At 42.4% G+C, this 21,951-nt stretch overlaps 1 protein-coding gene across 1 annotated transcript in view; it reads left to right on the forward strand.

Moving 5' to 3' along the window:
• Nucleotides 1-19,284, forward strand: part of LOC120296894 (neurocan core protein-like) — a 69,973-nt gene extending 50,689 nt beyond the window's left edge. Inside the window, exons 3-6 of the mRNA XM_039318937.1 lie at nt 5,037-5,438; nt 9,438-9,612; nt 12,318-12,445; nt 18,622-19,284. Coding sequence (XP_039174871.1) covers nt 5,037-5,438; nt 9,438-9,612; nt 12,318-12,445; nt 18,622-18,923 — 1,007 coding nt within the window. The 3' untranslated portion in view covers nt 18,924-19,284. The remainder of the gene's footprint in view (nt 1-5,036; nt 5,439-9,437; nt 9,613-12,317; nt 12,446-18,621) is intronic.
• The last annotated feature ends 2,667 nt before the right edge of the window (nt 19,285-21,951 follow it).

Below are 21,951 nucleotides of genomic sequence, written 5' to 3' on the forward strand. Positions count from 1 at the left end.
AGCAACTCATTAAAGCACTGTGTCTTTTTCTAAACTCAACCAACAGGCGCTGTGTTCACACACTTACCTATTTTGAAGCATCTCTTCTGGATACCAAAGCACTACACAGTGCTGAAAAAAAACCTTCATTTGCAACTGGGTCCCTCTGTTTTGTGGCTAATGCTTCATTTCAAGATGCTCAAGATGACATAGAAACATAGAAAAGTGACAGCAGAAAAAGACCTAGTGATCCATCGAGTCTGTCCTTTAAGATTTTTTTTTTAATTTATTTCATTTTTGTCAGATGATGGACATGTGTTTATTCCAAATTCAGTTAGTAATAATTGATCCACTAAATTAGCTGGAAGTAGGTTCCATGTATATTGTCTTCTTGCTTCATTCTCATAGCTCCACTGCAAAACAGGTTTAGCTTAGAGGCCACCATCTCATAACACTTGCAGAGACCTTCACAGATGCAATCCTAAACCTGGTTAGGATTGTATGTATGCATGTGTGTTGGAGGCTTAGCATGTTGGACAAACCCAACCAACTTGCTTAGTTTATGATTACATCCATTGTGGAACACTAATTTTTGTTGATGAAGGTTATGGTTACCAGATATCTGAGCAGGCAAAGAGGGACATGGAGAAAGGAGGACATACTAACTGTTTGAACAATGAAAAACTGTAAAAAAAAAAAGTATGCTTAGGCAAAGATGTACTGTTGTCAGGCTCCAAAACCAGAAAAGACATGCAGTTACTTCCAAACAGTTTTCTTTATTGTTCCTCACCTATAGATAGAATCTTGCCAAATTTAAGAAACTACTTGCATTATTAAAGTTATACTCTGAGAATGATTAGGAAAGGGCCATTTAACTCTCTTTCTCCTGACCAAACTATCCAAAGATAAGATAACTTTTATTGACATTTTTTTTTACTGTGGGCACACTGGCACACATTAAAAATGAAGTTCTGTTGCCTGCTCTCAAAAGTGTACACATACATGAAATTTTAATTAAGCCTATATTCAGCTCTGGGAAGGTCGGGGGAGGGAATGGGAGGGTTGGGGAGGTTTGGGGAAGGGTTGTTTTGTTTTTGTAAAATTTAAAACAATTTTTTTAATAAAAATGTATTTAAAAAAAAAGTGTACACATACATAACGTATGTATAGACATGCTATATATATAAGAAATTACTTTTTCCAGCATCAAAAAGAATGGTTTTCCAATCGCCATACAGGAAGGCAGTGCAGAGAGTGGTGAGGATGGCTGAAAAGATGATTGGCAGCTCCCTCCCTCCCATCCAGGACATAGCACAGAAGCTTGAGCAGGGTCTGTAAGATTATCTGGGACACGACACATCCTCTTCACGACCTGTTTTCCTTGTTACCTTCTGGGAGGAGGGGGCTCTGTGGTATCCGAAGCAGAACATCCAGATTCAGTCACAGTTTTGTTCCATACAGCATTAACCTTGTGAACTCTCAAGCTTCCTCCTTCCGTTATGTATTCAAGATGGACAGTGATTAATATTTATACGTTACTTATATGTAAGGGTGTAGGTTACGTTGCATATAGTATGTTTTTAAATGTGTGTTATGTATGTGTACACTTTGAGAGGAAGCAACTAAATTTCATTTTTAATGCGTGCCATTGTGCCCACAGGAAAAAATGACAATAAAGGTTATCAGCATCATATTTTTTCCAACAAATCCTTATCTTCTATGCTAGCGGTAATATTGACAACAAAATGCTTTTCAAATTTCACCAAAGAATCGTATGACATGTCATGTGATCTGCAGATTACAGTGATTATAGATTTGAAAGGGCTGGATTGAAGCCAATTACTGGAATCAGAAAATCAGCTGAATAACATAAATCGAAGCTGTCGAGTCTGTTGATGGACAAGGGAAAGGAAGAAAGAAGCAGATGACTAAATAAATAAATAAATAAATAAGACATTCAGAAAATGGACAATGTTTGATTGCAAGGCTATGCCTGTTGGACAGAGGAGATTAGAACAAAAAGGGGTGCTTGAATGGCTGTTACAGAGAAGAGGCGGGTTGGTTGACCTATTCTCGAAAGTATCTGAGACAATGGTGGGATTCCAATATGTGAACAACCGGTTCTCTGTGTGGATGCCGCTTCCGGAAGTCCATTCTGGGCCTGGCCAACAAAAAATTAGCTTACCAGTTCTGCCAAAGTGGTGCGGACCGGCTGAATCCTGCCACTGATCTGAGGGCTGGAGAAGAAGTAACGAGTGGAAGATCATTAAAGAAAGATCCAACCAAGAATTAAGGAGATGTTTCTTGACAGGGAGAACAATTAATCAATGGAATGATTTGCCTCTAGAAGTTGTGGGTGCTCCATCACTGGAGGTTTTCAAGAAGAGACTGGGCAGCCATTTGCCGAGAACGGTGTAGGACAGTGGTGGCGAACCAGAGGCGGCACTCAGAGCCCTCTCTGTGGGCACGTGTGCCGTGCCCTAGAGAGGGCGAGGAACTGGCCCCTGCCACCCTGGCCCCACCCACTCAGTCTGCCGTGACCACCATGTCCACGCCAACCGGCACCCCGTGATAAACAAGTGAGGTTTGGGTTACAATTTGGGCACTGGGTCTCTAAAAGGTTTGTCATCATTGGTATAGGATCTTCTGTTTGAGCAGGGGATTCAACAAAATACCTCCAAGGTCCCTTCCAATCCTATTATTTTATATTTTATGTTCCTTTTGCCAGATGTCTAGTAACCCTAACGGAGGATCGCAATCTCTTGGAGGTAAATTCTCCAGGGCCATAAGGTGGAGGGAGCCTCAGCCAGTGTTGTGCAGGTCTAAAACAAAGACTCGTCTTTTTTCATTCTGCTCAGCAGATTCCTGGGGGGAAAGGGGAAAGACTGATCACCCTAGCCAGAGATCACTTTCAGGGAACTTTGGGAATTTAGCTGGGGGGAGGGGCAAGCGCTTACTGTAACCACTGCTCCACACTATTTTTCTAGGTAGAATTTCTCTAGAAAAATAAGTGATTACAGTACTTATTATTCTTGATCAAGTTCATTTAGCTTGATTTCTAGCGTCAGTGAACCTGTACTTTGAAAGTAGCTCCTTGGCTAGAATTATTGTTACTCATTACACTCAATGGGATTGCTGAGACAGCAGAACCCATCAGTTAGGTCCCCGAGAGGAGCAGCTTCCCTTCCTCTTTCCTTCCCATTTGCCTCCTTTTGCTATAATTGGGTCCAGTTGGCTGCAGAGGAAAAATCAATCAGAAGGACGAGCAAATAACTGCCTCTGTGCAGCGATGATTGATTTCCGCCTAGCCCCGTCTGGAGAGAGGAAAACAGGTTCTTCATCACTGTGAAAAAGTGCACTCATAATCTGTGGCAGGGGAGCAGGCTGAGAGATCTGATTTATACATATTTTAAGTCTTTAACTAAATTTAGGGTGGAAAGAAGAAATACTGATATATTAAACTCGGAGGAGTGACTCCAATTGAAACGTACTACCACAGAAAGTGCAAAAAGATCTTGTTCAAACTTCTGCCTGGTCCTGAGCAGAATTTGGAGGCAGAAAATTTTTCACTGGGTTCGTACAACAGGCTAGGCTAAGATAAAAAGGGGTGTTATCTCCTCTGTGGTTCAGCACATTGTCTTAGCCCAGGGGTCGGCAACCTTAAACACTCAAAGAGCCCCTTGGACCCGTTTCCCAGAGAAAAGAAAACACTGGGAGCCACAAAACCTGAGTGCACACGGGTGGGTGGGGGGAGCTTGATTAAAGAGTTTAATTAAAAAGAAATAGAGGCTGCTGTGTATGAGTTCTCTCTCTCTCTCTTTTTCTCTCTCTCTCTCTCTCTCTCTCCCTCCATCCCTCCCTCCCTCTCTTTGTCTCCTTCCCTCTCTCCCCCCCTCCCTCTCTCCGATTTTCTGCTCACCTGGCAAGCTGGCTTCACGACAAGCTGACACACATTCTTATTGGGCTGGCTCTCTCTCCTGCCCTTGGTCTGCCAGTCCTCTTCCCCCATTCTGTGTGTGTGTGTGTGTGTGTGTGTGTGTGTGTGTGAGTGAGTGAGAGAGAGAGAGAGAGAGAGAGAGAGAGAGAGAGAGAGAAAGGCACAAGTGCCTCTCTCTGTCTCTCTCTCTCTGCAAATGGCGGAGGAGGCTGGGAGATGCAGGAGAAGGCTCAAAGAGCCACATGCGGCTCTGGAGCCGCGGGTTGCCGACCCGTGTCTTACCCTGTTGTATAATCTGATAAAAGTAGCTGGTTTGTGGAGGGAATAACAAGTTATGGGTATTCCTTGACTTAACAATCACAGTTGGGACCAGAACATCCAAGACTAAGTGATGCGATCATTAAGGGAGGCATGCCTTATTTTAGAACTTTTTCTGATTGTTAAATGAATCACGACATTGTTAAGAAAATCTGGCTTCCCCCATTGACTTTGCTTGTTGGAAGTCCCCTGGGAAAGTTGCAAATGGTGATCACGTGATCCCAGGATGCTACAACTGTCATAAATATATGCCCGCTGCCTAGCACCCAAATTTTGATCACATGACTGCTAGGATGCTGTACAGGTAGTTCTCGATTTACAACCAATTGTTGTAATACAGTTGTCGTAGCACAGTTGTAAAGTGAATCTGGCTTCCCCATTGACTTTGCTGGTCAGAAGGTCGCAAAAGGAGATCACATGAGCCCAGGATACTGCAATGGTCATAACTACAAGCCAGTTACCAAGCATCTGAATTTTGATCACGTGACCATGGGCTACAATGGTCATAAGTGTGAAAAATGGTCATAAATCAAGTGCTTTCAATGGTCACTAAATGAATGGTTGTAAGTCAAGGACTACCTGTAACGATCGTAAGTTTGAGGACTGGTCATAAGTCCCTTTTTTCACTGCCATTGTAACTTTGAACAGTCATTAAATAAACGGTCGTTAAGTCAAGGACTACCTATGTGTGAAAACAGCCAGGTCCGTGTGTTAATCAGGTTGAGAGGTTGGTCTTTCAGGAAGAAATCATTTCAGATTTAGGCATGTTTCTCCTCCAATTCACGGCCATCTTCTGCTGTAGGTTCACAGGACCCTGGGAAAGTGATCCATATCAACAAAGTCAGCCACCAGCCAGTGCGGGTCGGGCTGGCAGAATCGGTCTCCCTGCCGTGCCTGTTTCTCTTGCAAGGCTCCATCCCCCCAAACCCCGGTGAATGGTCTGATCCCCCCCGTATCAAGTGGAGCAAAGTACAGTCTGCCACCGGACAGCCGGAAGATCTCTCCGTGCTGGTAGCCAAGGATAATGTGGTGAAGATCTCCAAAAACTACGAGGGTAGAGTCGCCTTGCCCGGATATCCCCAGCACCGAGAAAACGCCACCCTCTTGTTTCTGTCTGCTCGGGCCAGCGATGCAGGACTTTATCGTTGTGAGATTGTCACTGGGATTCATGATGAGCAAGACTTGGTCCCTCTGGAAGTCACAGGTAAGAAAAGGGCTCTGTACATCTGTTTGTCTGTCTGTCCTGTCTGTCTGTCTGTCTAGTCTCTCTGTCTGTCTGTCTCTGTCTCTATCTTTATATCACAATCTCTATATATATCTAAATATCAAAATATATCTATCTATCTATCTATCTATCTATCTATCTATCTATCTATCTATCTATCTATCTATCTATCTATCTCTATCTACATATATCTATCTATAATATAAATAAAATATGATCACCAGGAGAGTTTAGGTATAAAAATATACTTTACTAAAAACCGCCGAGCTTTCATTGGGGACTCCCAACATCATCAGGGCTAAAAAGCCAGTAAACAACGATGACTCAAATAGGTTTGGCTGACATTTGCACCTGGCTCTTGGACCGTGTCACTGGCCCTGGCCGGTCAATTTGTGTTCCGGAAGATGGTGGACATAGAGAACGCCAGAGTGGGGGATGAGTGTATGGGTGCCCAAACATATAATGTCTGCATAAACATTACTCATAGGAATAAGGAGGAAAGAAAAGAGGACACAGAACAGAGGGAAAACATCGATTCGCAGTCAAAAGAAACACGAAGAAATAACTGGAACCCCAGTGAGATTTACAGCAGTGGTAGAGGAGAATTAAACACCCCCGAAGTAGACAACAGGAAGGGGAATGAGGTGAGAGCTAATGCCATTAGAAGAAAGGAGGATGAAAGGGTGTTAATAGATTTGGGTGTTAGTAATGGAGCAGTAGGAGGAGTGATCCAGAAGAACGATAGAAGGTTGATAGAACGCAAAGAGAGTAACAAAGAAACATCTGGAACACAAATTGACCGGCCAGGGCCAGTGACGCGGTCCAAGAGCCGGGTGCAAATGTCAGCCAAACCTATTTGAGTCATCGTTGTTTACTGGCTTTTTAGCCCTGATGATGTTCGGAGTCCCCAACGAAAGCTTGGCGGTTTTTAGTAAAGTATATTTTTATACCTAAACTGTCCTGGTGATCGTATTTTATTTATATTATAAACATGCCCAGGAGTCGTATTTTTATGGATATCATTCAATAGCTATCTATCTATCTATCTATCTATCTATCTATCTATCTATCTATCTATCTATCTATCTGTCTATCTCTATCTCTATCTTAATATATATACTAAGGGGGGGGAGAGACAGTTGCAGGGCTCTGTTTTATGTCTCTCAGAAGGATATGAGAAATATTTGGTGACTGATGGAAGGGAAGCAAACATGCTTCTAAACACTGATCAAAACTGCAAAATAATCACCAAAGACGATGCGACAAGATTCTATTATGCAGTGCTTCCCATGCCTGTGTAAATTACCTAAAATTGAGTAAAATTGTTTTTTCCTTGGATAACGACACAGGAGCCCATTACCCAAACACAACAGGTGTTTTTAATTGACTTAAACTGATTTAATTTTACCATGTGTACTAAAATACATTCAAAAATCTCCCAAAGGATTCCTACGTAGATGAAAATGGATGAAATTACCAACAGTAATCTGTTGAAATGACATAAAAGGTCATTCAGTGATAATGTTTTTATAATACAGGTAGTCCTTGAGTTACGACCATTCGTTCAGCCTCTGGTCAAAGTTACAGTGGTGCTGAAGGGAAGGCCTTGCAGTCGGTCCTCGAAGTTTGATTAAGACTTTCTGATAAGCAATTTTGAATAATAAAGGAAGAAAATTGGGAAGCATTGCATTAATGCCATATACACAATTTATGGCCACAATTGAGCCTGAAATTTATGTTGCTAAGTGAGACATTTATGGCCACAATTGAGCCTAAAATTTATGTTGCTAAGTGAGACATTTCTTAAGTGAGTTTTGCTCTATTTTACCACAATTCCTGCCACAGTTGTTAAGTGAATCACTGCAGTTATTAAGTTAGTAACACAGTCGTTAAGTGAATCTGGCTTCCCCATTGCCTTTGCTTATCAGAAGGTCACAAAAGCTATCACACGACCCTGGGACACTGCAACTATCGTAAGTACATGCCAGTTGCCATGCCTCCTAATTTTAATCACCTGACCATGGTCAGGGGTAGGCAACCTTGTCTCTTTTATGCAGTGCTTTTTTTGAAGAAAAAATAGGTGCAGGAATTTACACATGTTATACAATCCGCCTTGCCTACCCTACAAGGTTCCATCCAAAAAAGGTGCTGGAACTCCGTTCTGGGCTTTCTATGAGAAAAAAAGCCCTGCTTTTATGACTCGTGGACTTCCAACTCCCAGAATTCCTGAGCCAGCATGGCTCAGCTTGGAAACTCTCCCTTTCCCCTCAGCATGGCTGGCTCAGGAATTCTGGGAGTTGAAGTCCACAAGTCATAAAAGAGCCAAGGTTGCCTACCCCTGACCATGGGGATGCTGCAACAGTTGTAAGTATGAAAAATGATCATAGGCCACTTTTGTCAGTGCCGTTGTATCTTCGAATGGTCACTAAACGAATGGTTGTAAGTCAAGGATTACGTGTATGAGAGAATCTGGCAGCACTTTTTCAATTAAACATTTTTTTCCCAAGGCCGAAGCTTTCAGGAGCCACAGCTCAATTCATTCAAAGTCTTTTAAAAATGTTTCTGCCTCTTAAAAGATGTGGCCAGACTGATCATGATTTAATGCTGATCCCTTCAGCGCACATTTATGGAGTTGGCAGGCCCAAATGATTAGTCATTTACTCTCTCTTTTCCCCCCCCCTCCCCTGAATTTGATACAGGGCCTCGTGAGGAACAAGTCAGTCTCAGCTTTTCATTTCTATTCGTTTAATCATATTCCTCCCCTGCCTTTATATCAAAGGGGTGTGTGGGTGTGCATTAATGAAAAACTACAGAAAACAATCTGGTTGTGATTGCATGTAGACTTTGAGCCTCGCTTATATGCTAATTAAAGGACCATGGTGGTTTATGAAGTTCAATAATTTGACAACCTCTGTCATGGAGCTCTTTAAGTAAGAGACATGACACGAAAGGAAAAAGGGAGGAGGAGGGAGAAGGTTGTGCTGCACTCAATCAGTGTGCAAGAGATCCTTCAGAAAGAATTCAGACAGAAGTGGTCAAAGGTTGTATTTCAGAATATTTTATTAAAGGGAGAGGAGATGCCCTTGAGGTGTGTGATTGCCTCCATTGCAAATATCTTAGCAACACTGCAGCCCAGAAGTGGTTTGACCTAGCCTTTTCCCAAGAGTTTTATTTCCCATTCAGCCAGACAGCTCTCCCATCCAAGAACTAACCAGGACTGACCCCGCTTAGCTTTAGAGATCAGCCAAGAACAGTTAGACACCCTCTATCTGTTTTGTCAGCCAAGATTGATTAAGTGCTGCTCTGTTTTGTTTCATTTCTTTGGTTCTAGCACTGTTTGTTTTACTCCTGGCAACTGCCTGGAAAATCTCTGCAGTTTTCTTGGGAAGTTGAGCTGAGAGTCATGGTCCAAATTCACCCAGCAGGAATTATTTTCCAAATCTAGACTAGAACTCACCGTCTCCCGGTTTCGATGTCAACGCTGCTAACATTGGATGTTCTTGCTTTGACAATGATGCAGATGCAGCCTTCTTCTTTCTGTTGTTTTACTCTTAGAGTTAGATGATGCTGGAGGGAGGGGAGGAATGCGATGGGAATTAGACTTACAATATTGTAACAAGAGCTGATAAAGAATGGCGGGAGAGGAAACTGAGCGGGAAGCCAGCATTTCAAACTAATTGGAGAATGTGATTTATGACTGTTAGTTGTAGGAGGGAATTGTGCTTTGATATTATGTGCTGAAGGGAGGGGAAGTCAGATTTTGGCTTCAACTATGTACTACCGAAGCTATGCTGCTCGATTAAAGATTCTTTAAGGTAAACAATGCCTCAAAGTTCTTTGAAGAGTTTCCTCTTTCGGAACCATGACATTCTAGTCTGATGCCTTTAATCCTCCTACCAAACTGGCCCTACCTGTTAATGACCTTCTGTACACCTCTAACTCACATTCCTTGTCTTCTCGCTTTTCAACCCTACCTAGGTGTGGTTTTTCACTACCGTGCGGCTAGCAACCGCTACACTTTGACTTTCTCAGAGGCGCAGAAGGCCTGTGACGAGAACTCGGCGGTCATTGCTTCTCCTGCTCATCTTGAGAAGGCCTTTGAGGATGGTTACGACAACTGTGACGCCGGATGGCTCTCCGACCACACTGTTAGGTATACGGAAGAACGTATATTCTAACTAGCTTGATTTTGGACGAAATATTCTTTTGTTCTGATTTTTTTTCTCCTTTCAAGAGAAAGAGGCGATGTTTTTGTGACATTCTGTATTAGGTTATAAAATGCTTTATGATAATGTTTATGTCGTGAAATGTTTTATAAAATTTGCCAATGTTTAGCTCCATGGGAGTCACGGATCCCAGATTTTTGACGCATTTTGTAACTCAGCCTATTTGGGGTACCTTGGTTGAAAATGTTTTGCCCTCTGATGCACCATTTCACCCAGTTAAAAGTTACAGACCAGAGAGAATGAGAGAAATACAGTGAAGATGGCTTATAGGTATGATAGTCAAACCTCAGATTGAAGAAACTGGGCATGTTTAGCCTCCAGAAGAAAAATTGGAGTGGAGGTAAGAAAGTAGGGCTGTGCAGTACTTCAAATTCTGTTTGGATGCAGATGCAACTATTTTAATGAGAAAGGGCTACAGTCATGCACCACCATTTTCAAAAACCCCTCTTCCCTATCAGATCCGAATGCAAAGTTTTCTATATAGTTATCCACAATAGGTCTTCTGGAATCCTTAAAAGTCTGCTATAGAAGAAGAACACTGTAGAAAGCAAGGCAAGACTGAACAGGTTTCAGTTTAAAAAGGGTAGATTTGATGAACAAAATCTTCCTTCCTGCAGGTTCAGTTGAACAGTGGAGTTGATTAGTTAGAGCAGCTATAGGATTTTTGATGCTGTGGCTCAGGATCTCACACCAAGCAGAGATTAAGCTAAATAGAGTGCAGCATCCTAGACTAAGCTAAAATGGGACTCAGCGTGTTCTGGGGGCCCAGTCATTGACTTAGCATGCTATAGGTAGTCCTCGACTTACAAATTTAGTGACCATTTGAAGTTACAACGGCACTGAGAAAAGTGACTTATAACTGTTTTTCACACTTACGACCGTTGTAGCGTCCCCATGATCATGTGATGAAAATTCAGATACTTGGCAACTGACTCATATTTATGACAGTTGCAGTGTCCTGGGGTCACGTGATCGCCTTTTGCGACCTTCTGACAAGCAAAGTCAATGGGGAAGCCAGATTCCCTTAATAACAGTGTTACTAATTTAACAACTGCAGTGATTCACTTAACAACTGCAGCAGGAAAGGTCGTAAAAGGGGGAAAATTCATTTAACAAATGTTTCACTTAGCAATAAAAAATTTGGGCTCCATTGTGGTTGTAAGTCGAGGACTACCTGTATGACATGCTATGAACCTCAGCTTTTATGTTTACAATTATGCACGTAGGGACCCAAAGCAAGACACTACTTTCAGTCCAGCCACAATCCCTTTGTCCCCATAGCAGGTAATCTGTAGTCTTCTAAATGTCAGCGAACTTTAGGTCCCAGCAATACTTATCTGCAGGGCCAAATGGGAGGCATGCTGGGAATTGTAGTTCAGCAACATAGATGACCGCAATCCAACTAGACGTCTAAATGTTGACCAGTGCATTGGAATAGCAGTTTTTCTATTGTCTACATCCTTCAGATATATCAGTTGGATGATCAGTTCTTGCGATGCATTCCTTTCCCATTGTGCAGCAACATTCGCTGCACAAAAAAACCTTGTTGCAATTGTCTGCATAAACAGAGGGACTTTGCTTCTCCTCTCTCCCCATAGTATCCTGTATTATTTTATCAATGTGCATGCAGTCATCAGTAATGGGGATAGGGAATCCCTGGAAGTTGCTCCTGAATAGGAGTAACTAAGCGGCAAAAAGACCATACAGAACACTCAATACTGGAATTAATTTTATAAATTCTCCTAGTTAAATTGGAATTAGGCAAGAGAAGCGAATTGAGCAGAAGGACACAAAAGAGTAATAAAAGAACTGAACCAAGGGGAAATCGCTCGTTGCTCACTGCAAGAGACCAACTTGGGGATTGCCATTTTGAAGATGCAGATTAGTAGAAAGACATTTGACAATTTGTGACAAGGCATGTTAAAGGCAAGGAGGACTTGGGCAGTTTGCCACTGCGGTCCTTTTGCAGAAGAATTCAGGTCTGGTCTTGAGACAAAGATGGGAGGAGGAAAATTATTATTCAGCCCTGCAAAAGGAGGAAGCGTGGGAAAAAAATACACAGAACAGCAGCACTTTGATTTCTGTTCTTCAGTAGAGTAATGGAAGCTTCAAGCTTTCAAGATTCTGTTAATAGACTCTGCAACAGACCTGCAGTATTTTTACAGCCCCCAGCAAACATCTGGCTCTTTGGCTGTCCCTGTCTGGACCTGTGCGAGCTTAATTGGAAATTAGAAATCAAATGTAAATAAACACATGCCATGCATGCAATACAGGTAGTCCTTGACTTATGACTACAACTGAGCCCAGATAATTTGGAGAATAGCTTGACTGACTCTTCTCTGTGGCAACCCCTGAGATATTGGAACACTGGTATCACATCACCCCTCGTCCTTCTTTTCACTAGACTAGACATACCCAATTCCTGCAACCGTTCTCCAGTCCCCTGATCACCTTTGTTGATCTTCTCTGTACTCTTTCCAGAATCTTAGGGATGGACACCCATACTTTTCCTGATGTCTTTATGGTATGGCTTTCCCTCGTGGCTGAAAGAAGCCTTAGTGATGGAGTTTAAAGCAGCTGCATCTTTTTTCTTCCCTCCATTCCACTCCCCCTCCCCTTGGTCCTCATACAGGTATCCCATCACCCTGTCAAGACCTGGTTGCTATGGAGATCGCAACAGCCTCCCAGGGGTCCGCAGCTATGGCAAGAGAGATGTCAAAGAAGCATACGATGTCTACTGCTTCTCCAGAGAACTCCAAGGCAAGTTACGAGCAGAATATACTGGATTTACTGAACTCTTTCCAGGGGCAAAATGCATGGTTATTTTTTTTGGGGGGGTGGAATGGAGAGAATATTGTGCTTGGTACACCAATGGATTTGGAATCTGTGTGGGGTTGTGTAATAGAGATGAAAACATTTCTCACTTGGAATCCCATGTTCAGGATTAAAAACAGGGATTCTGACTTTCCTGGAAATGTTCCAATACAGGTGGTCCTCAACTTATGACCACCATTGAATTTTCTGTTGCAAAGCAAGATCATTGTTAAGTGAGTTTTGCCCCATTTTACAGCCTTTCCTGTTAAGCAAATCAATGCAGTTGTTAAGTTAGTAATACAGTTGTTAAGTAATACAGTTGTTAAGTGAACTTGGCTTCCCCATTGACTTTGCTTGTCAGAAGGTTGAAAAAGGTGATCACGTGGCCCGGGACACTGCAACTGTCATAAATATATGCCAGTTGCCAAGCATCTGAATTTTCATCAAATGATTATGGGGATGCTGCAGTATTCGTACAGTAAGTGTGTAAAAACAGTCATAAGTCACTTTTTTCAGTGCTGTTGTAACTTTGAACGGTCCTTAAATGAACTGTTGTAAGTCGAGGATTATCTGTATTTTAAACTCTCAATAATTCTTTTGACTGTGAAATAGGGCATTTCAAGCTTGGCATACTTTGAATGTGAAATGTTTTTTCCCATTTCTAGCTTTGTATCCCCTGGACTCCAATTGATGGAATTTAGGCAGAGAATGCATAAAATATGCAAAGCTAACACCCCAGGTTAGCAGGCCACAAGCTGTCTGCTAAATGGTAGGTAGGCAGAGACTAAAAAGTGAGTGGAGCTAGGAAGAAAAAAAAATCCCCAACTGAATTAACTGAGTTTCATTTCCATTAAATTCATTAAATATTGTTGATTTAATTATTAGGGCTGAGGGATTCTGTCCGAAAGACATGCTTTGAAGATTGCAGGAATGCAAATGTAGCACCTGCCTACAGGTTTTGAAACCAGTTGCTTCTTTTGATTTACCTCTTTAGCCCTACAGGTAGTCTTCAAATTATGACCATAATGGAGCCTGCCCATCATAGTTGTAAGTTGTGATGGTCATAAATGGGGTCACCTGGGTAACTGATCCAACTTTATGACCTTTTTTGCAGCGGTCGTTAAGTAAATGCTGTGGCTGTTAAGCTAACCAGTGGTTTTTGCTGAAAAGCAGAAGTTAATGATGGTTTTTGGTAAAAATGTTGTAAAATGTGGCCACATGACTGAGATGCTGCAAACAGCCATTAGTGCGGGCCATTTGCTGAGCACCCAACATGTGGTTATATGATTGTGGGGATGGTGGCCATCAAACCTTCGGAACTGGTTTGTAACCATCCCCAGGGAGGTCCGTCATAACCAGTTGTAAATGGAGTACAAACTGTACTATTTGAATTTGCATGCTCAAAGCCAGGGGTGTCAAACTCAATTTCATTGAGAGCCGCATCAGCATTACACTTGTCCTCAAAGGGCCAGTTGCATGTAAGGGTATCATATTGGTCCAGTGGTGGGATTCAGCCAGTTTGCACCAGTTTGGCAGAACCGGTAGCTAAATTTTGCTGAGTTCGGAGAACTGGCTGAATGCACGCTGCTTCCGGAAATCCAGTGTAGGTCTCAGAGGCCTGGAGGAGGCATCCCAGGCCTAGAATGGCCCTCCAGAAGTACATTGGTGCCACTTCCAGAAGTCCGTTCTAGGCCTCGGAAGCCAGGAGGAAGCCTCCGAGGCCTAGAACGGCCTGCCAGAAGTGCATGGATGTCACTTCCGGAAGTCCGTTCTAGGCCTCAGAGGCCTAGGCCTGCATCCAATAAGAGAACCAATTGTTCAGGTATTCGAATCCCACCACTGTATTGGTTCCCCCCCCCTACGTGGGAACCTCCCGTCTCACATTTCCTCACGACTTTGGGGAAGAGTCTGCAATGCCAGCGGCTACCTGTGGGAAAGGGCAGCACAGATGATAGGAAAAGGGGGAGGGAAAGGCAGCGAGGCAGGGAGGGGTGAGAACTGAAGAAACACCTTCCATCTGTTCTCTTTCCTTCCCTCCCTTTCCTTCCCTCGGACGCTTTAGCTATGCCTGCCCCCCCCTCCGCCCCTGCGGTCACTGCTGCCTCGTAGCTTCACCTGTTGGAGAGGCTCCCACTGCCCATTCTCTGCTAGGGCTGCTGTCCCTGCAAGACACCCAAAGAGTGAGGAGGTAACTACTCAGTCACCTCCTCCTCCTCCTAGTCTGCTTTTGGGCCAGGTCTAAACACATCACGGGCCGGATCTGGCCCATAGGCCTTGAGTTTGACATGTCTGTTCTAAGCTAAAACACACAGCAGAATAAACCTGAAACGTTTTTCACAGAAATGGCCCTGTGCTCTTTTACAAAAGTAGAAAGCAGTTTTATCATACGTTTGCTCCCTATTTATCAATCTTACTCTAAATGCCACTCTGCTAGGACAGTGTTGAGGCTTCTCAGAGACACCTTATTGGCCATTCTGGGAAGCAGCGAAATGGACTTCAAGGACCCATTTTGAGCAGACGGCTGATGATTGATTGAATGATACCTGCCAGAAGCAAATGAAATGCCACTCTCTTAGAAGCTCCTTGGAAATGCTTGTTGCTGATTGTTGGAAAAGAACTGAAGCTGGCTTCATCTTGAGCAGGGGTTCTCAACCTTGGCAACTTTAAGACTTGTGGACTTCAACTCTCAGAATTCCTCAGCCAGCTTTGAAATGGGAAGAAGATGATGGGGAAAATAGAAAGACAGCTTGAGAACCAAAACTGTGAGTTTCAAAACTAAACAACAACAACAAAAATCCTTGGAATCAAAACTTTTTAAAAAATGAATAAGGTCTGGAAATAATAACAACAACAACAACAATAATAATGATAAAGTTGGAAGGGACCTTGGAGGTCATCTAGTCCAACCGCCTGCTCAGGCAGGAAACCCTATACCATTTCTGACAAATGGTGTCCAGTTTCTTCTTAAAAACATCCAGTGTTGGAGCATTCACCGCTTCTGGAGGCAGGAAGTTTCTCCTTAGTTCTAGGTTGCTTCTCTCCTTGCTTAGTTTCCACCCATTGCTTCTTGTCCTGCCTTCAGGAGCCTTGGAAAATAGCTTGACTCCCTCGTTTCTGGGACAGCCCCTGAGATATTGGAACACTGCTATCATGTCCCCCCTTGTCCTTCTCTTCGTTAAACTAGACATACCCAATTCCAGCAGCCGTTCCTTATATGCTTTAGCCTCCAGACCCCTAATCATCTTTGTTGTTCTTCTCTGTACTCTTTCTAGAGTCTCAACATCTTTTTTAATAAATGAAGTTGAATGCAGAATCATCAGCTGCTCTTTCATTCAACCCCTGATTTAAATGTTGATTCTTGTACATGTCACCGAAACCTCAAATCTTGAAAAACATCCTCCAAGGGAATGAAATCAGCAAACAAAGGCTGTTCATGAAAAATGATGATAACAGTGTACAGGAACACATTTGAATTGAAAAGCTGTAAAAAAAAATTATCCCGGTCTTCAAACACGGAGCAGGATGTCCTTAATCCACTTCCCTGGCAATTATCATTTGTTCTCCCTAATTAAATGCAACATTAGTGTATTGATTTGCCATTGAAACCCATGAAAGGTTGCCAAGAGCTTTTCTTATTTACCACCGATCAATCACATTTTCAAACCTGAAATTGGATCTTTTCACCATTGTTCGGGCTCTCGAGATGCCAGCAGGCAAATTTACAATCCCCAAAAAAATGTCTGTGACCGGCTGATAAATGTTGCTCTAGCTTTATTTGGAAACAGGTGACACTGACAACACAATCCCACACATTGACCAGAAGTGAATCCTGAAGGATGCTTGCATCGACCTCTCTGTTTCGCCCATCAAAAAGGAACAGACACGGCCATTTTGGGGGAAAATGTTCCTAATGAAATGAAAGAGGCCATCAAAACTGTTGTTCTGTCTCCCGAGAGCCTTGAGGGGAAGATCGGAAAGACGGGTGGCTTTGATAAACCGGCCTGCTGCTTAGCTATTTTTCTCTTGTCTATGTCTGGAGAGAAGAAGGCTGGGCAACTTATCTTCACTGCGCTTTGTTCCTTAAGTAATGAAGTTTTTTCTCTCTCTCCTTAATACCCAGCTGCCTCTTTGAAGATGAACAGACCAAAAATAAAGACAGATTTAACCTAAACAGCCAGAGCCGAGGCAGCCTCTTTGAAAACAGCCCCACCCTTTCCAATAAAAGTACTTTTTTCTATCCGGCAGAGAGTTGAATTTGCTTACAGGCAGTCCTCGACTTACGACCATAATTGAGCCATTGCTAAGCAAAACAGTTGTTAAATGAATTGTGCCCTATTTTATGAACTTTCTTGCCCTGGTTGTTAAGTGAATCATGTGGTTGTTAAGCGAATCTGGCTCCCTCAAGTGACTGCTTGTCGGAAGCCGGCTGGGAAGTTTACAAATGCAACTGTCCTAAGTGCATGCCAGTTGCCAAGTGCCCAAATTTTGATTATGTGACCGTGGAGATGCTGTGTGTGAAAGTGTGAAAATAATCGATCAAAAGTCACTTTTTTCACTACCTGGAAACTGTTTCTGGACTTTGTGCTTGAGGTGGGGAAAAAAATGAAACTTTAATTTTGGGTTTTACTGATTTGATTGATTTATTGTTGTAGAAATGGCTAGTTTATACCATGGAGAAATAAAAAGTTGAGGTTTGATGTTAATGCCTTATTCTACCCGCAATAGAGGGTAGAATAAGGTGTTAAGGTTTTTTTTCCTTTCCCCCCACATTTTTCTCTTTCCCTTCTCCTCCCCTTTGTTTCCTACTATTTGTATTTTTGTATTTTATACTATAAGCCAGTGATGGTGAACCTTTTAGAGACCGAGTGCCCAAACCGCAACCCAAAACCCACTTATTTATCGCAAAGTGCCAGGGCCGCATCAGCATTGTGGTGCCTTCGGGGGGGGGCAGGGAGGTGCCTCTGAGTGCCGCCTCTGGCATGCAAAAATCGGGGGTGCAAAAATGGACCACCATGTTGCAAGGCGCAAAAACGGCCACTGCCGTACCGCTGGGTGCAAATACAAGGTGCTGCACCACGCAAGAATGGGGCAGGGCTAGTGAGTAGGCACTATCCCCAACCCATTTGCAGTGCGTGCGTGCTCGTGGCCCCATGTGCGCATGCACGCATGTAAAATGCTTCCCCCTGCCTTTTCTTCCAGTCCACCAATCGACAATGGTGGACTGGAAGAAATGCTCTACCACCTTTACTCGAGCTTGCTAGTTGGCCACTTTGCCTCCTTTGTGCTGGGCGAGGCTCCTGCTCTGGGCGGTGGTGGTGGCCAGATGGATCTGCTGGTGGTGGTGGTGGCATGCGTGCCAACAGAGAGGGCTCTGAGTACCGCCTCTGGCATGCATGCCATAGGTTCGCCACCACTGCTATAAGCCAATAAAAAAAAGAATTCAAAAGAAGTCACTTTTTCCAGTGCTTTTATAACTTCGAACGGTGACTAAATGAAGTCGAAGATCACCTGTATTGAATCAATCCATTTTTCACACAATACGCTGAACCAAAAACCAAGTAAAAGTCATTTGCTGCCCCTGTTTTTAGATGTTTAATGCAGGAAAAAGCTAGATGTTTCCAAAACTATGTGTAAATGTATAGGTAGTCCTCAACGTACAACTGTTCCTTTAGTGACCACTCAAAGTTACAACGGCACTGAAAAAAAGTGATTTATGACCAGTTTTCACGCTTTGGACCCATTGAAGAATTCCACGATCAAAATTCGGATGCTTTGCAACTTGCGGCATATTTATGACGGTTGCAGTGTCCTGGTGTGTGTGTTTGTGTGTGTGTGTGTGTGTTTGTGTGATCCTCTTTTGCGACCTGACAAATAAAGTCAATGGGGAAGCCAGGTTCACTTCACAACCATGTTACTAACTTAATAACTGCAGTGATTCACTTAACAACTGGGGCAAGAAAAGTCGTAAAATGGGACAAAACTCACTTAACAACCATCTTGCTTAACGACATAAATTTGGTTGTGGTTGTAAGTCAAGGATTACCAGTATACAAGTGAAAAACCAGAGGTAGGGTAATGTCCTGCCTGGGTCCACCCTAATGATGTTTTTCCTGTGATTTCAGGAAAAGTGTTTTACGCAACCAGCCCAGGTCGGCTGACCTTTCAAATGGCCCAGAAGCACTGCCTGAGTCGAGGGGCTGAACTGGCAACCACGGGGCAGTTATATCTCGCCTGGCAGGAAGGACTGAACCAGTGTGACCCAGGATGGCTGGCTGACGGAAGTGTGCGCTATCCAATCCGAATCCCACGGAAGAAATGTGGCGGAGAGGAACCTGGTGTAAGGACCACCTATCAATTCTCAAACCGGACTGGCTTCCCGGATCCAGCATCCAAATTTGATGCTTACTGCTACAAAGGTTTGTAGGATTTGGGGGGGGTTAGTTTTTTTTTTTTTTTTAAATTATATCTCAATTTTTATTTCATTGTCTTGATTTGGATCCTGCTTGCTTGAAATATCCTGGGTATGATGCAAACTCCTTGTTGCAATCTCCTTTTAAAAAAGGGTTTAAAAGCACAGAGGGACTGCCCATATTTTATAGATGCTTCCAGAATATGTGTTTCTCCCTGTATTATCATATCTTACATCTTTGATTTGGTTTTCGGTGTCATCCAGTTGACTGATGGATTATGTGTCATCAGGTCATTTCCAACTCCTAGTGACCACATCACTGGAGGGTTTTAAGAAGAGACTGGACAATCATTTGTCTGAGATGGTATAGGTTCTCCTGCTTGAGCAGGGGGCTGGACTAGAAGACCTCCAAGGTCCCTTCCAACTTTATTCTATTCTATTCTATTCTATTCTATTCTATTCTATTCTATTCTATTCTATTCTATTCTATTCTATTCTATTCTTTCATTCCAATTTCTATTCTATTCTATTCTATTCTATTCTATTCTATTCTATTCTATTCTATTCTATTCTATTCTATTCTATTCTATTCTATTCTTTTATTCCAATTTCTATTCTATTCTATTCTATTCTAATTCTAATTCTATTCTATTCTTTCATTCCAATTTCTATTCTATTCTATTCTATTCTATTCTATTCTATTCTATTCTATTCTTTCATTCCAATTTCTATTCTATTCTATTCTATTCTATTCTATTCTTTCATTCCAATTTCTATTCTATTCTACTCTACTCTACTCTACTCTACTCTACTCTATTCTATTCTATTCTATTCTATTCTATTCTATTCTACATAAATATTCTCCATGATGATCTGTTCTTAACAGGTCTTTCAGGTCTTCCCATTGTTTGCCCATTTTTACCACCTTTTTGGTCGCATTGTTAAGCAAATCACTGCAGTTGAAGTGAATTGCGTAGTCATTAAGTGACTCTGGCAACCGGCCAGTATTGACTTTGCTTGTTGGAAGCCAGCTGGGGAGGTCACAAATGGCGATCGCATGACCCTGGTGGTACACCGCAACATGGTAAATACACGTTGGTTGCCACGCACCCGAATTTTGATCAAGTAACTGTGGGGATGCTGCGATAGGCGTAGGTGTGAGGACCGGTTAGAAGTGACTTTTTCCACTGCTGTTGTACCTTTGAACAGTCACTAAATGAAGGGTTGTAAGTCGAAGATTCCCTGTATTTGAGAGAGGGTTTGCCCGTGCCTTATTTCATTTAATTATTTTCATTTATTTACTGTATATCCCGCCTTCGTTATTTTCACGAATAACTCAAGGCAGCGGAACATACCCAAAACATTTTTCTCCTCCTATTTTCCACATGACAACAACCCTGTGAGGTGAGGTGGGTTGAGTTCAGAGGGAGAGACCAGACCAAGATCATCCGGTCGGCTTGCATGACTAAAATGGGACTTAAACTCATGGTCTCTTGTTTTCTAGCCTAGTGTCATAACCACTAGACCAAACTGTCCATTTGCCTGCCTGCCTGCCTGCCTGCCTGCCTGCCTACTATCTGTCTGTCCGTCTATCTGTCTGTCTATCTATCTATCTATCTATCTATCTATCTATCTATCTATCTATCTATCTAATAGAATCCTTTATTGGCCAAGTATGGTTGAACACACAAGGAATTTAATTTATACAAGTCTATAGTATCTATCTCTAGATAATTTACCAATTTTGTAGGGTACCCTATATATATATGGACTTCCCAGCCCTCTCTTATCCAAATACGGGCCAACCTGCTGAACATTACATGCTATAATTAATTCTTTCAACTGGAAGTATCTCCATTTGAACTAGCAAAGTTATGTAGGCAGAGGTTATCTTTCCTGAACCACAGACCCCTCTTAAGTGCAAAGATTCTAGTCCACATGCTTCTGAATGCAGTCAGAATTCTTGAGGTCAGCCTAGGCTAAGAGATTTCTCCAGTCTGAAGGCAGAAATTGTTTTTTGCTACCCCCTATTATTCACAACCATGAACTAGGAACTTTTTATGTAAGAAGCTGGTTTTCACCCTGAGTAATGGTTGCAATTATTTTCTCAGCAAAAGCCAGCCTAAATGGCCTCTCTCTGGTCCTTGTGTCTGCATTGCAAAAAAAAAGCACAATTGGCCTATTGGTGCCTGGGCTTTCAAGTCTCTAGGAAAAAAAGAGCATTAATGTGAGCAATTCTCTGTCAGCATCTCCCAAAAGCATCCCTATTATTGATGGATTGATTTAATTTATATCCTGCTTTCCAGCTTGGCAAAACCATCAAAGTTGCAGTGACACAAATAGAAGCAAAGACACAGTGCACAAAATAGAAAAGAATGATCTAATGCCAGTCACAGTTTCTCATCCCAGCCTACTTCTGAAGGTTTTTTTTTTTTTTATGGATATATAATTGGAAGACAGAATCCTACAGAGCTACATAGACCTGCTGGGGGAAAGAGGGATGTAAATCCAATTAATCAAACAAATCACCGGGAAAAAAAAGTAGAAGGCAAAGCTCAAAACCTTCTTTAAGAATAAGATCTGGTCCAAAAGGTGTCCAAATGATATGGATTTGATTTATCTGAATGCAATGAAAACAAGGCAACAGCCCCGCAACTTTAGAAACAATTCAGGACGAAGCATTTTCCTGCTTGCTGACAAACAGAGTTTGTAAAAAGATTTCTACTTCCAATTTTAGTGTCTGGAGAGGTCGCTAAGGTACTTAGGCTTTAAATTAGTTAGCACTTTGAAGAGGGAAGCCAATATATTGAATTGTATTTGGAAAATAAGTGGCAACGCGTCTTAAATGTGTATGGAGATTCTCAGTCATCTAGGTCATGGTTGTCCCAAAGGTGCTTTTTCAAAAGACAAGTAGACTCCATAACAGACAAAGAAGAGAACAATAAACGAAGCCATGTTGCCATTCCACACATTGCAGAACTATCCAAAAAAGCTCGGGAGGATTTTCAATCAACACAGCATACATCCAAACTTTAAACCCAAG

This window comes from Crotalus tigris, unplaced genomic scaffold (genome assembly GCF_016545835.1).
Source record: "Crotalus tigris isolate CLP2741 ecotype Arizona unplaced genomic scaffold, ASM1654583v1 scf7180000021690.217554, whole genome shotgun sequence".
Taxonomy (NCBI): domain Eukaryota; kingdom Metazoa; phylum Chordata; class Lepidosauria; order Squamata; family Viperidae; genus Crotalus; species Crotalus tigris.